We start from the raw sequence: 12,933 nt of genomic DNA on the forward strand, positions 1-12,933 counted from the left end.
AGTCTCTTAGGATCCACATAAGAGTGAACTATATTCCTACTTCAGTGCCTATCAGTCCAAATTTTGAAATTTTCTCAGGGTGTCCCCCATTATCACAAATGATATTGTAAAATTATCCAACATTTTTAAATTTGGTTCACTTAAAATTATGAAAATTTTCTGTAGAACAATTTGAAAAAGTGAAGTTGTAAAACTAACAGCAAGTGCGTTTTCAAAACCCCTCCTCTAAGTAGTTATGGAAATGCTGGCGTGAGGTAGGATAACGTTAACAATGACAACAGCTACCACTTTGTGTCCTTACTATTGGTCAGGCACTGTTCCAGAGATCTAGTCTCATTTTGAAATCTTTACAGTAACCCTACAGGCTAGATATTGTGACCCCTAATTTTAAAAAATGGGACCTAGGGCACAGAAAGATTAAATAACTTGTAGAACATTACACAGAGCTGGGATTTGAACCCAGACACATCTGACCCTAGAGTTCATGTTCTAACAGCAACTCTATTTTTTATCTTATCTTATCTTATCTCTTATCTTATCTTTTATCTTATCGAGAGCACCAGCATGGAGAGGGGCAGAAAGGAAGGGAGAGAATATATCCAGCAGTCTCCAAGCTCAGTGCAGAACCCAACATGGGGCTCCATCCCGTGACCCTGGGATCATGACCTGAGCTGAACTCAAGAGCCCAATAATTGCTATTCCATTTAATCACTTCTTCCTTGTGTTGAGCCAGGTCCTTCCCTCTGTCCTAGTCCTTCCCCTGCAATGTTCACCTCTGGGAAACTAATGATGGTATACTAGTCCTCAGTGTACCTCTTGACACACAAGAGAATCTCATAAAGCAAGTAAAAGATACATGTACCTCAGTTTCCCCACTTGGGAAATAGAGAAGGTAACTAACCGCTGGGATTGTTGGGAGGGTTAAAGGAGTAAAAATATGTCAAGTGCTTAGAAAAGTGCCTGGCACCAGGTGAGCTCTAGATACATGGTGGCTGTTTTCATTTGTGTACATTTTTATAAATTTAATAATCTGTTCTCTTTGGACACAGACTTTAAATTATTTGGTAATGTTAAAATAACATGCCTTTTATGGCTCCACAGAACACAGAATGAAAGTAGTTTTGAAATTAATGAATACTTAGGGGTTCTTAAAGCCGAAATGTCTAAATTCTAGGAAGGAGAAGGTGTGTGGTGTCTGGTGCTGAGAAATTTTAACTACACAAAAGGGAATCCCCTTTGCGTGTTCTTCCCATCCTTATTTGCCACCATACCTCCAGGGCAGCAATGGGACAGCTGGATGCCAGGTACAGGTCCTGGGCCAGGTTGAAATCATTAGTAAACATGGCCAGATGTCCTGCCAGAAGATTGTAGTCTTCTATTCCCTACAAATAAAAGCAGTTTTAATGAGAACAAATAAAGAATTTCTTTTTTTTTTTAAAGCCTTTGCTTAGTAGGAAGTGGTAATGGTCTATCGACTAACTTGATGAGTTAGGTACGATTAATTTCAGAAGCTTAAAATGACTGAATAAATACCACTTAAATACTAACTAATAATTCTCATGAGATGCTGTTTACCTTTATCTGTTCCAAGGACATCACTATGCCAACATTTCTGATTGTCCGATAGACGCGGATTGCGAACTCCACTTCCATGTGATGGAGACAAGCTCCGGCCAGCTCATTCCAGGCAGCGTGATCATTCAGAATCTTGCATATTTCCCAAGCATCAGAAAACCTAGCATTTGAGCACAGGATTTAATCAGGGCGCTCTACTCGTCCCCTAACTGGCAATGCTCAGGGTATATATAATATAATGTCACATCTCAGATAAATTTGCAAACCATTTCTTCATCTGTAATCATCATTTCCAAGTTATCAAAAACTACATAAACTTGTCTTCCTTTATTATACAGATAAATGCTTTTTCTTGAACTTCTTTTACTAATCTGACTCTATGCTGTGTAACCACCCTCCCTCATTAGCAACTAACTCTTTTTGTTTGTTTATTTTTGGGTTTATTTCACACAGAGATGAAAATTATTTCTCTTCTCACATGAGACTAATAACAGTACTCTCTCTACTCCTACATATTTGGAAGTTTACAACAGAGGCCAGCAAACTATGGCCTACAGTCAGCTGTCTGCTGCTGTGACCCAAGTCTGAGTGGAACAAGGCCGCTCGGTCCATTTTTTATGGATTGTCTTGGCTGCTCTTGTGCTACAACGGCTGACTTGAGTAGATGTGACAGAGACCCCATGGCTTTTAAAGCCTGAAATGTTTACCATTTGGCCCATAACAAGAAAGGTCGCTGACTTCTGGTCAAAACATGACCATAAATGCCAGTTGAACTTTTTGTGGGACCCCTGCGTTAATGAATATATTATATCTATCCATCCATCTGTTCACCCATACATTTTCCCAGCCAACACACATTTACTGAGCACCTGTTCTGTGCCAGAAACTGCGCTTGGAACCAAGATACAAAGATCATGCCCACAGTCACTGTCTTTTAGGCCGTCATAATTGGGGAAGGTGGAAGAGACAGGTAAGTCAACAGACGACTCTGACACAGTACGACACAGGTCATTGAGGGCTTGTAATATGTGAATCTGTGCTAAATGCTTTGCCTAAACTCTCTCACTAGATTACTCTAACAGCCCTCTCCACTAAGGAATATTACTGTTTCTTCTTTACAGATGAGGAAAAGTGAAGCTCAGAAACCTCACAAGACTAGCCTGTCACACAGCAGTGGGGGTAGGGGGGAAGTACTCTAAACCACTGTGTATACTGCCCTGCGGCAATCCACCAAAAAGGCCCCCAACCAGCCTGCCAGAGGTTACGGGGCTGCAGGGAATGCATCCTGGAGCAGGAGAGGGCTCTGTTGAATGTGGAGAATAAGGAGTTCCTGCATACAGACATAGGAGAAGGGTGTTCCAGGAAGAGAAGCTGTATGTGCCAAGGCAAAGAATCATGAAAAACATCAGATTCAAGCAGCTGGCAGAACAGAGAGTGGAAGAATGGGGACAGCTAAGGCTGGCATTAAATCATCAAGTGTCCGGTACGTCATGCTGACGTCCCTGAGGAGTAGGGATTTCTTCCTCAAGGCAATGGGAAGGATCTCCAGCAGGAGAGTGAGAGCATCAGATTCAGATTTTCAAAAGTGTGTGGAGAATAGAGGAGACTGTCATGAGGCTATCACAGAAAGAGCAGTCGGGAAGTGGTGACATCATATATTATTCCAAGTGAGGGTGCGAGTTAGTGGGAGAGTATGGGGGTGGGGGAGAAAAGGGTCTGGTGTATGCGTGTATGCAGGTGTAGGTGTGTGTGTTGGGACAGGTGCACGCGTGATAAGGACTGGGCAAAAAGAAGAGGACGGGCAAGATGTGTTGTTTTAAACAGAGAAAGTTTGAGGAGCTTGTGGACTCCCAAAAACACAACTGGTAGGCAGTGGGAAATACAGGTTTAAGCAAAAGATGCACATTTTGGAGTCAGCCTCTTATGAATGTTGTTGAAGCCATGTAAGTAGAGGAGGTTCATTCAGGAAAAATGATTAGAGAAGAGAAGAGGGAGATCATGGGATGCTGAGGAACAGCAACATTTAAGAGATGGTCAGAACCACAAAGGAAGACTCAAAAAAGCCCTAAGAGGTAACAGGAAAAGTCAGATTAAAAAAAAAAAATTACGAGCTAGGCAAAACCAAACTTCTTATGATGACATTAAGATACTGCTGAAATAATGAGGTTTATTAGAATTTCACAATAACTGCTATTTGGGTGATGAGAAACCTCTTCGTTCTAAAGGGTTTAGTACAACAGGACTTCCTTTAGAATTTACACATATTCTCACACTCATTATCTTACCTGAGCCTCACAACAATCCTGTAAAGTAAACAAAGTAAATACTATTATGCCCATCTCTTTCAATAGGATTTGGCCTTTAAAATCACAAAAGCAAATGAGAAGCTCCAGAGAAGTGTTTGGAGCCCTACCTTTTTAGCATTAAAGTCTTTGTCAGCATCTGCCTCAGTTCATCAGGCCCCACATCTTTTAAACTGTCGAGGAACTTGTGGGTGCTAAGGTAGATGTTGTTTATTTTTCCACTCTGTGTCTGGCAGGTCAGCTCTCCATTATATAACAGCAAAGGTTTATGCGAGAAGGGAACTTTGGTGCCTCCAGCCAAAATCACCTTGGATCCTGTATTTTAAAATGGACATCTTAATGCTAAAAGCGAATACTCAGCACAAAAACCAGAAAGGAAGGTTTTAATTTCACTGTCACGGAAATTTATTTAACAACAATTGTACAAAAAGGTGATTAAGTACCTTGTATCGTGTCCTTGTGAAAGACGTAGGTGTACACCTTATCATCATCGTAAGCAATAAATACACCTTTATCCATTGGCCAGTTTTCCCAAAGGACACCTTTAATGGTTGGTGAAAAATCTGGAATCTCATAGGTAGCGTCATTGACCTACAAAATAGGATTTACAGATTTGCCCCAAGCATGTACTTTGTTATCACTTGCCTTGGTAGGAGCCTGTCTGCAGCCGTGGTTGGCATAGTTTTCCCAACGCATTCAACCCAACAACACTCCAACCGTAACAGGAAGGAAAGTTCCTTTCCCGATTCTTGTACTAGATCTGGCTTGGCCTAAAACTTGTTGAACTCGGGAAAAACTATAAGTCTGGACACAAAGCTTCAGCTTAAAGAAAAAAAAAATTGAAGCTGCTCAAGACAAAAGAAATTTAAACTATGAACACACTGGTGTTTGGAAAATTTTCAATCCCTGGTATATAGAACAAATTAACTCATACATATTTGAAAATTAAATAAATTCCACTGGGTCTGTTTTGTTTCAAAAAACTTCTCCATAATGCATTGCAATAAATTGAAAATGTACTGTTAGTGATATAAGCTATTGGCCTTGGCAGACAGGCTTATATAATATCCTGAATGTGAAACTGAGAAATACCCACCTCCTCTCTACCCTACTTTCCTCTCGGAGTCAGAATGAAATAGAAGATTCTTGCAGATAATAGCCAATACTATAGAGCTGGCTGTCTAACATAGCAGCCACTGTGTAACATCCACATGCAGCTATTTGAACTTTGAAACGTGTGTAGTCTGAATTGAGATGTGTGTAAGTGTAAACTATCCAATAGGTTTCAAGGAGCTAGGATGGACAAGAAGGTAAAACGTCTCAGTACTTTATATTGATTACATACTGATATGATAATATTGGGTTAAACATATTAACATGAATTTCACCTGTTTCTTTTTATCTTCTTAAAAAAATTACCTAATCAAAAATTTAAAATTGTACGTAGTTCTAATTATATTCCTATCAAATAGCGCTACTTACCAGGTACTGTGCTAATTACTTATAGGTACGTAACCTCATTTAATTCTAACCTCACACTGTACAAGATAGGCATTATTATGCCCATTTTGCCGATGGAGAAACTCAGGCACCAAGGAATTTGTCCGAAGTCACACGGCTAGTAAGTTGAAGAGTCAGGATTTGGACCCAGCAGGCAGTCTGGCTCCAGTCTATGCTTCTAACCACTATGTTACACTGATGCTTGGTTTGTGTGGATGTGCACACCAGGGCCACTGGACTGGTGGTAGAAATTTTTTTAAAGGGTAAACATTTGTTGAGTGCTTATTACATGGCAGACACTGTACTACAAGCTTTATGCACATCATCCCATTTAGTTTTTACATAGCAACCTACAAAGTAGGTACTAGAACTGTACCCATTTTATAAACGGTGAAACTGGGAATCCAATTAAAGTGAGAGCTCTGGAGGAAGCCACTCTGGGCTCATATCACATATACCATTTTATGACTGTGTAACCTTGGGCAAGTTCCTTGTCTTTTTCTTTTTTTAATTTAAAAAACATTTTTCTTAACATTTATTCATTTTTTGAGAGACAGAGAGACAGAGTGTGAGTCGCGGAGGGCCAGAGAGAGGGAGACACAGAATGTGAAGCAGGCTCCAGGCTCTGAACTGACAGCACAGAGGCCGATGCAGGGCTTGAACTCACAAACCATGAAATCGTGACCTGAATTGAAGCTGGATGCCTAACTGACTGAGCCACCCAGGTGCCCCGTTACTTATCTTTTCTATGCCTTAGTTTCTTCACCTGTAAAATGGCCAATAATATGAGTATTTACCAAGAAGCCTGGCTGGCTCAGTCAGCAGGGCATGCAACTCTTGATCTTGGGGTTATGAGTTAGAGCCCCATGTTGGGCATAAAGTTTACTTAAAAAATGGGAATATATCTGGGGTTGCTATTAAGATTAATAGATAACTGATATATGTAAGGAGTATTCTGCACAAAAATATTCGTTGTTATTATTACTAATCTTAACTCCAGGTCTGTCTGTCTGTCTTTAAGGTCCATACACTTAAATACTGCATTCTACCACCTCTCTCAAGGGCAACGTATTTATGAACTTTCCGTAATATATCACAAGTCACCCTTCATGGGCTTCCAGAGAGTGATGGAGGGACAAGGCTGTTTTATTAGGGCATTCATTAGTAAGAAAAACGTCATCTCTCCCACTTCTATTGTACAACATAAATCACTTCCTCACCATGCACACAGTGAGGAAAAATCGGTTGAATGAATATACATACGAAGGGAACCTACAGGTAAATGTAAGAACTTTAAAGAGGAAGAGCTATGGTCTGAATTGTTCCTTATTCTCATGTATGCACACCGCAAGAGCAGTATTTCTCTCAAATTCACTGAAGTTGAGTAGAGAAGTGAGCTGCATGGCAGCAGCACACTATGACAGGCCGAGTGCTCAAATCAAATCAAACGCACAGCAACCTGGTCTGGAGTCCAGGGGCCTCCGCACAGCCTCCTCATGTGCCCTAGGTGGTGGCAGGGGAAGGCCCACACCACAAGCCTTCCTTTCCCTTCCCTGCCACATTGGCCTTACTTGTGGAAGATCGCCTGGTGTTATTTAAAAGAGGAATTCGCTCCTGTGGGCACTATACTCCCCTCAGATATTGTGCCCAACCATGTAACTGTTACCCTAGCAGTGAGATCTTAATTTGGATAAAAGCAAATACCCACCCACAGGTCAGAGTGGGAGAGCCTGTGCTCTCATACAGTCAGTCTTTTGTGTGGATTTTGTTTTATCAGGACTTTTTTCTTAACGCTTAGCTGGGCTGCAAGTTAGAGTTGGAAACAGGAGTTGGAATGGGCAGCAACAAGTGAGATAATTCTGGAACTTGAGGGGTTGAAGGGTGGTAAAGCAATAAAGAGGCAGGGCTTTAACAAACACCTGCTAAATGGCTACCAAGTGCCCAGTCACGGGTTTGGAAAAATCAACTCACTGAAACCTCAAACCAACTCCACGAGAAAGGCCATGTAACCTCTTTAACAAAAATTATCAAGGAAAGGAAAACTGTAAAAGGAGAAAGAAAAATGCATCAGCTCTTTCTGACTCTTACTCTTCAGCCTTTCCCTAGCAGCCAAACCCCATTCTGCCTCCAGCTCCTGTCAGATCCCTGATTTGCCCACCTACCCTCTAGGTGCTCTCAACAGCAGTTTCCACCCACGGGGAACCCACATGGGGAAGCAAGGCAGATCGAACGAGTGCCCTGTTACAGAAGGGAGATGTGTACAGGATGAATTTCCTTATCAAGTAGAAAGAACTCAAGGTTATCTTTCTATTTATGTCATTTTCCCTCAATGGTTTTGTGACTGGGAGAGGAATGGGTTGAGTAAGAACTGGCACGTTAGGAATTTTGCTTAAATAATGCAAGCACTCCTGTGGAAACCTGTTCTATTTATCAAAGAAAGAAGAGAAAAAAAGAAAAAATTAAAGAAAGAGAAAGACAGGCAGAAAGGAAAGGAAAAGAAGGAGAAGGCAGGAAGTCTCAGCATCTAGTGAAGTGTCCAGGGAGGGCAAAGTGGTCTTCACCGAGTGGCTACTGAGGTGGAGGAAGGCACCAGGGGAATGGCTATTAAGACATGTCTGAGAACAGCTGTAGGCTGTGTGGACTGTGACCAAGGGCATACTAAATCGTTAACTGGGTATCAAAGGGAAATGAAAAATCCAAGTAAAAGACGTAAAATCACATTTTCTTTTGCTAATCTATTCCCAAAAAAGTTAAGGATGTGTAAAAAGCAGAGTAACTGATCTAAAAAGGGTCCATCTGTTTTTAATTATGAAAAAAATGCCTTTCCTTTGTGTTCAGAATCTTTAAGGCAAGAGGAAAATCAAGTAAGGTGGGTGGAAAGGAGTCCCTGCCCTTTGAACCTTATTGCACAACTGGAAAGAAAGGTCATGTACACGAAGATATATTGTAATATTGTGCAGTAAATCAGGTTAAAGTGGTATAGGATATAATTATTTTTCCATTAAAAAAAATCTTTCTGGGGCGCCTGGGTGGCTCAGTTGGTTGGGCGTCCGACTTCAGCTCAGGTCACGATCGCGCGGTCCGTGAGTTCGAGCCCCATGTCCGGCTCTGGACTGATGGCTCAGAGCCTGGAGCCTGCTTCCGATCCTATGTCTCCCTCTCTCTCTGCCCCTCCCCCGTTCATGCTCTGTCTCTCTCTGTCTCAAAAATAAATAAACGTTAAAAAAAAAGAATTAAAAAAAAAATCTTTCTGGTACTGACACTATGAAAAACTGCAGAATATTGGACAAAGTGTTTCATTTGTTTTTTAAGATTTTATTTTGAAGTAATCTCTACGCCCAATGTGGGGCTTGAATTTACAACCCTGAGCTGGAGAGTTGTGTGCTCCACTGACTGAGCCAGCCATGAGCCCCAGAAAAAGTTTTCTTGATGTATAGTTGTAGAAATAGATTACAAACATGGTAACAAAGTACTATCATCTTTGAACTGCGTAAGAGAAAATGATTTTATATATAATATATATTAAAAACACTGGGTGTTATATGTAAGTGATAAATCCCTAAATTCTATTCCTGAAATCATTATTACACTATATGTTAACCAACTTGGGTTTAAATTATATATAAATAAAAAAAAAGACAAAAAAAAATACTGTGAACTATTTCCACCACTAAAGAAAAGGAGTATGAAACATAAAGAAATAATCACAAAATTAACTCCAGAAGAAGTAGAAAATCTGAATATACTAATAATCGTGAAGGAATTAATAGTCTAAATTTTCTCCCTAGAAAGGTATCAGTTGCAGATAATTTTAGATTTCACCAAATCCTCAAAAAAGAAGTAATCTCCGTCTTTTAATCAACTGTCTTAATGAACTCATTTTAAACATTAGTATATTGACTCAAACTGAACAATGACCATATGAAAATTATATGCTTATGTAACTTATAAAAGTGATATTCCTAAAATATTGAAAATAAAGTGCATAAAAATGAAAAAAAACCCCACACTTTTCTTTGTATATACTTAAAAAATCTTCCAGACTTACCGGACAGTAGACAAATCCATCACTTTTTTCATCAATGAAAACTAATCTGGTCCCATTTGGGTCAGGAAAAATCTTTTTCACACTGACAGGGTGTCGATAATCATTAACAAATTGCCAGTCTTCAATGTAGAAATACTGAATGACACCAGTCTAAAAAAAAATCCAGTCATAGAAATATAAAGGTTGTCAAAAAAATACTTTTAGCACTTAAACATACTTCCTAATTTTAAGAGAAAATATACCATATTTTAACGTAGGAAGAGTCTACAACAATTGTTTACTATATCTAAAGGTACAGACCCAAGACAGTAAATGAGAATGTGCATTTAATTCAACAATTAGTTCTAACATTCTCAGTGATATTAAAGCATAACTGATTTTCAGATGTTTCCACTATAATTATAAGAAATATCCTTACAGTTTAAGAATAACTTTCAAACCATGTTATTTTAAAATATTTTGCTGTTGGTAGACAAATTAGAAAGTTAAATTTAAAATAAAAACAAACCACCTGATGCAATCAATTGTATTTTTATATATTAGCGATGAACTGTAGATACCACAATTTAGAAATATATTATCATTTACAATCTCTCAAAAAAAACCCCGAAATATTTATGTATAAATTTAACAAAATGTGCACAGGATTTGTATGCTAAAAACTATAAAACACTGATGAAAGAATCAAAAAAGATCTAAATAAATGGAGAGGTATACTATGTTCATGGATTGGAAGAACATTATAAACATGTTAATTCTCCCCAACTTATATACAGCTTTACCAGAATTCCAATAAAAATCAAGATGTTTTGTAGATATAAACAAGATTATTCTAAAATTTATATGAAAATGGCAGAAGAACTATAATAGCTAAAGCAATTTTGAATAAAAAAAGAATAAAGTAGGAAAATCAGTTTAATCAGTTGCAAGTTTTTTGGGTTTTTTTGGTTTTTTTTTACCTGCAGTAACCAAGACTGTGTAGTATTGGTGAGTGGACAGACACATAGGTCACTGGAACGGAATAAAGATAGACCCACCCAGATACTCCTAATTGATCCTTTTCCTTTTTTTAAAACATGTGTGTACTTTATTTTAAATAATAGCATATTGAGGTATAACTCATATACCATGTAATTCACCCACTTAAAATGTAGAACTCCATGGTTTTTAGCATAATTTACAGAGTTGTATAATGCTTGATCACAATTCATTTTAAAACAATTCATCGTTTCAAAAAGAAACCCCATTTAGTAATCTTTCTCATTTTCCCCAACCCCATCCCACTCTCCCCACAGTCTTAGATAACCGCTAATCTACTTTCTATCACTAGATTTGTCTATTCTGGACATGTCATATACACAGTATCATACAATATGTGGTCTTTTGTGACTGCTTTCTTTTACTTAAACATGATGTTTTCTAGGTTCATCTACTTTGTAGTAGGTATCAGTATTTTATTCCTTTTTATTGCCAAATAACATTCCATTGTAGGGATAAGCCATATGTTCATTTATCAGTTGATGGACATTTGGGTTGTTTCCATCTTTTGATTATTATAAATAATGTTGCTATGAACATTGGTATACAAGTTTTATGTGGACATATATCTTCATTTCTCTTGGGTATATACACAGGAGTACAATTCCTGGGTCATAAGATAACTCTGTTTAATCTCTTACAGAACTGCCAGAGTATTTTCCCAAGCAGCTGCACCATTTTACATCCCCACCAGCAGTGTATAAGAGTTCTAATTCCTCTCCATCTCTCCCAACACTTGTTATTATCCGACTTTTTGATTATAGCCATTACAGTGGATGTGAGTGTTAACTTCGCATTTACTCAGAAGTGAACACTTATTCACATAAAAACCTGTATGTGAATGCTTACAGAAGCTTTATTTGCAATATTCAAAAACTGGAACTAATCCAGATGTCCTTCAGTTGGTGAATCCTTAAACAAACTGGTACATCCATATCATAGAATGCTACTCAGCAATAAAAAGGAAAAAAATTATTGATGCACACAATGACTCAAATGAATCAAATGACAAATTATAGAAATGGAGAACAGATTACAGTTGACCCTTGAACAACACAGGGGTTATGGGTACTGACCACCCCCATAGTCAAAAATCCACGTATAACTTTTGACTTCCCCCCAAAATTACTAATAGCCTACTGTTGACTGGAAGCCTTACCAATAACACAACAGTTGATTAACACATATTTTGTATGTTAAATGTCTTATATACTGAATTCTTCCAATAAAGCTAGAGAACATATTACAAAAACCTTAAGAAAAAATGCATTTACAGTACTATACTGAATTTATTGAAAAAAAAATCCACATATAAGTAGACCTGTACAGTTCAAACTCCTGTTGTTCAAGGTCAACTGTAACTTTGTTACCAGGGATTAAGATGGGGGTGAAAGCAGAAGGGAAGTGGATGTATCTATAAAATAGACATGGATCCTCCTGGTGATAGAATTATTCTGTATCTTGACTATCAATGTTAATATCCTGGTTATAATATATAATATGTTACCATTGGGGGAAACTAGGAAAAGAGTATATTGGATCTCCCTGTTTTGTTTCTTGCATGGGATCTCTTTGTATTGTTTCCTACAACTGCCTGTGAATCTACAATGATCTCAAAATAAAAAGTTTAATTAAAATAAAAATACATAACATCTTGGACTTCTATTCAGGCCAAGACAGAGTAACAAACTGGATTTAACTTTCCCACCCAAACAACCAAAAAGAACAGACAAAATCATGAAAAAACAATTGTCAACATATTGGAACGAGGCAACAAAGAACAGTGATGCCTGAGATTTTGGAAGCAAACCAGGTGAGCCCTATGATTGCTCCAGCTTTTGCTTTGCAAGTTTTCAAGGCATGGCAAAGGGAGGAGGATGCAGGCAGGGCAGGGCTCCCTGAGTTAAGGAGATGGAACTGAGAGTCCAGGGAGCACAGGTGGCTGGACTTTGCAGGGCAGAGGACAAGAGACAAAGAAGCTTGGAGAGCTGCAGGGGGTCCACCGTGAGTCCTCAGCTGGTAGCAATGACTGCATGTATGTGAAAAAACTACAAGGTCATGGAAAGAACCATCCAAAGGGATTAGAGGGAACAGAACTGGGAATAGTGACTGTTTCCAATAGTCAGATTGGAAAAAAAAGATCATAGCTCACAGGGCACTGGGTACAGAATACAGAAAGATCAAAAGTGAGAAATAATTAGCTATAGACTGAGCACTGTTTCACATCTGCTTAAGAAATTATAAAACCAAGACTCAAAAGGGCCAAACTGTTTCTAAGTCAATTAACTGCATCCCAGAGCAAAGTTCAAGAATATTTTTAGAAATACAAAAATATCTAGCACCCCAAAAGGTAAAATTACCAGGTATGCAAAAACATAGAAACACATGAACCATAATAAAGAGAGTAATTAATCAATAAAACCTGACACAGATATTAGAATTAGCAGATAAGGTCATTAAAACATGAAA

The 12,933-nt window shown here is 38.5% G+C and overlaps 1 protein-coding gene across 4 annotated transcripts in view; it reads right to left on the reverse strand.

Annotated features, from left to right (window-relative positions):
• WDR19 (WD repeat domain 19) overlaps window positions 1-12,933 on the reverse strand; it is a 113,275-nt gene that overhangs the window by 56,134 nt on the left and 44,208 nt on the right. For all 4 annotated transcript variants that reach the window (XM_019413964.2, XM_019413961.2, XM_019413956.2 and 1 more), the window contains exons 15-19: window positions 9,427-9,576; window positions 4,322-4,469; window positions 3,989-4,193; window positions 1,576-1,735; window positions 1,272-1,382 (exon numbers count right to left, since the gene is read on the reverse strand). In XM_019413964.2, coding sequence (XP_019269509.1) covers window positions 1,272-1,382; window positions 1,576-1,735; window positions 3,989-4,193; window positions 4,322-4,469; window positions 9,427-9,576 — 774 coding nt within the window. The remainder of the gene's footprint in view (window positions 1-1,271; window positions 1,383-1,575; window positions 1,736-3,988; window positions 4,194-4,321; window positions 4,470-9,426; window positions 9,577-12,933) is intronic.

Source organism: Panthera pardus, unplaced genomic scaffold (genome assembly GCF_024362965.1).
Source record: "Panthera pardus isolate Hobbes unplaced genomic scaffold, ASM2436296v1 HiC_scaffold_13, whole genome shotgun sequence".
Lineage (NCBI taxonomy): Eukaryota > Metazoa > Chordata > Mammalia > Carnivora > Felidae > Panthera > Panthera pardus.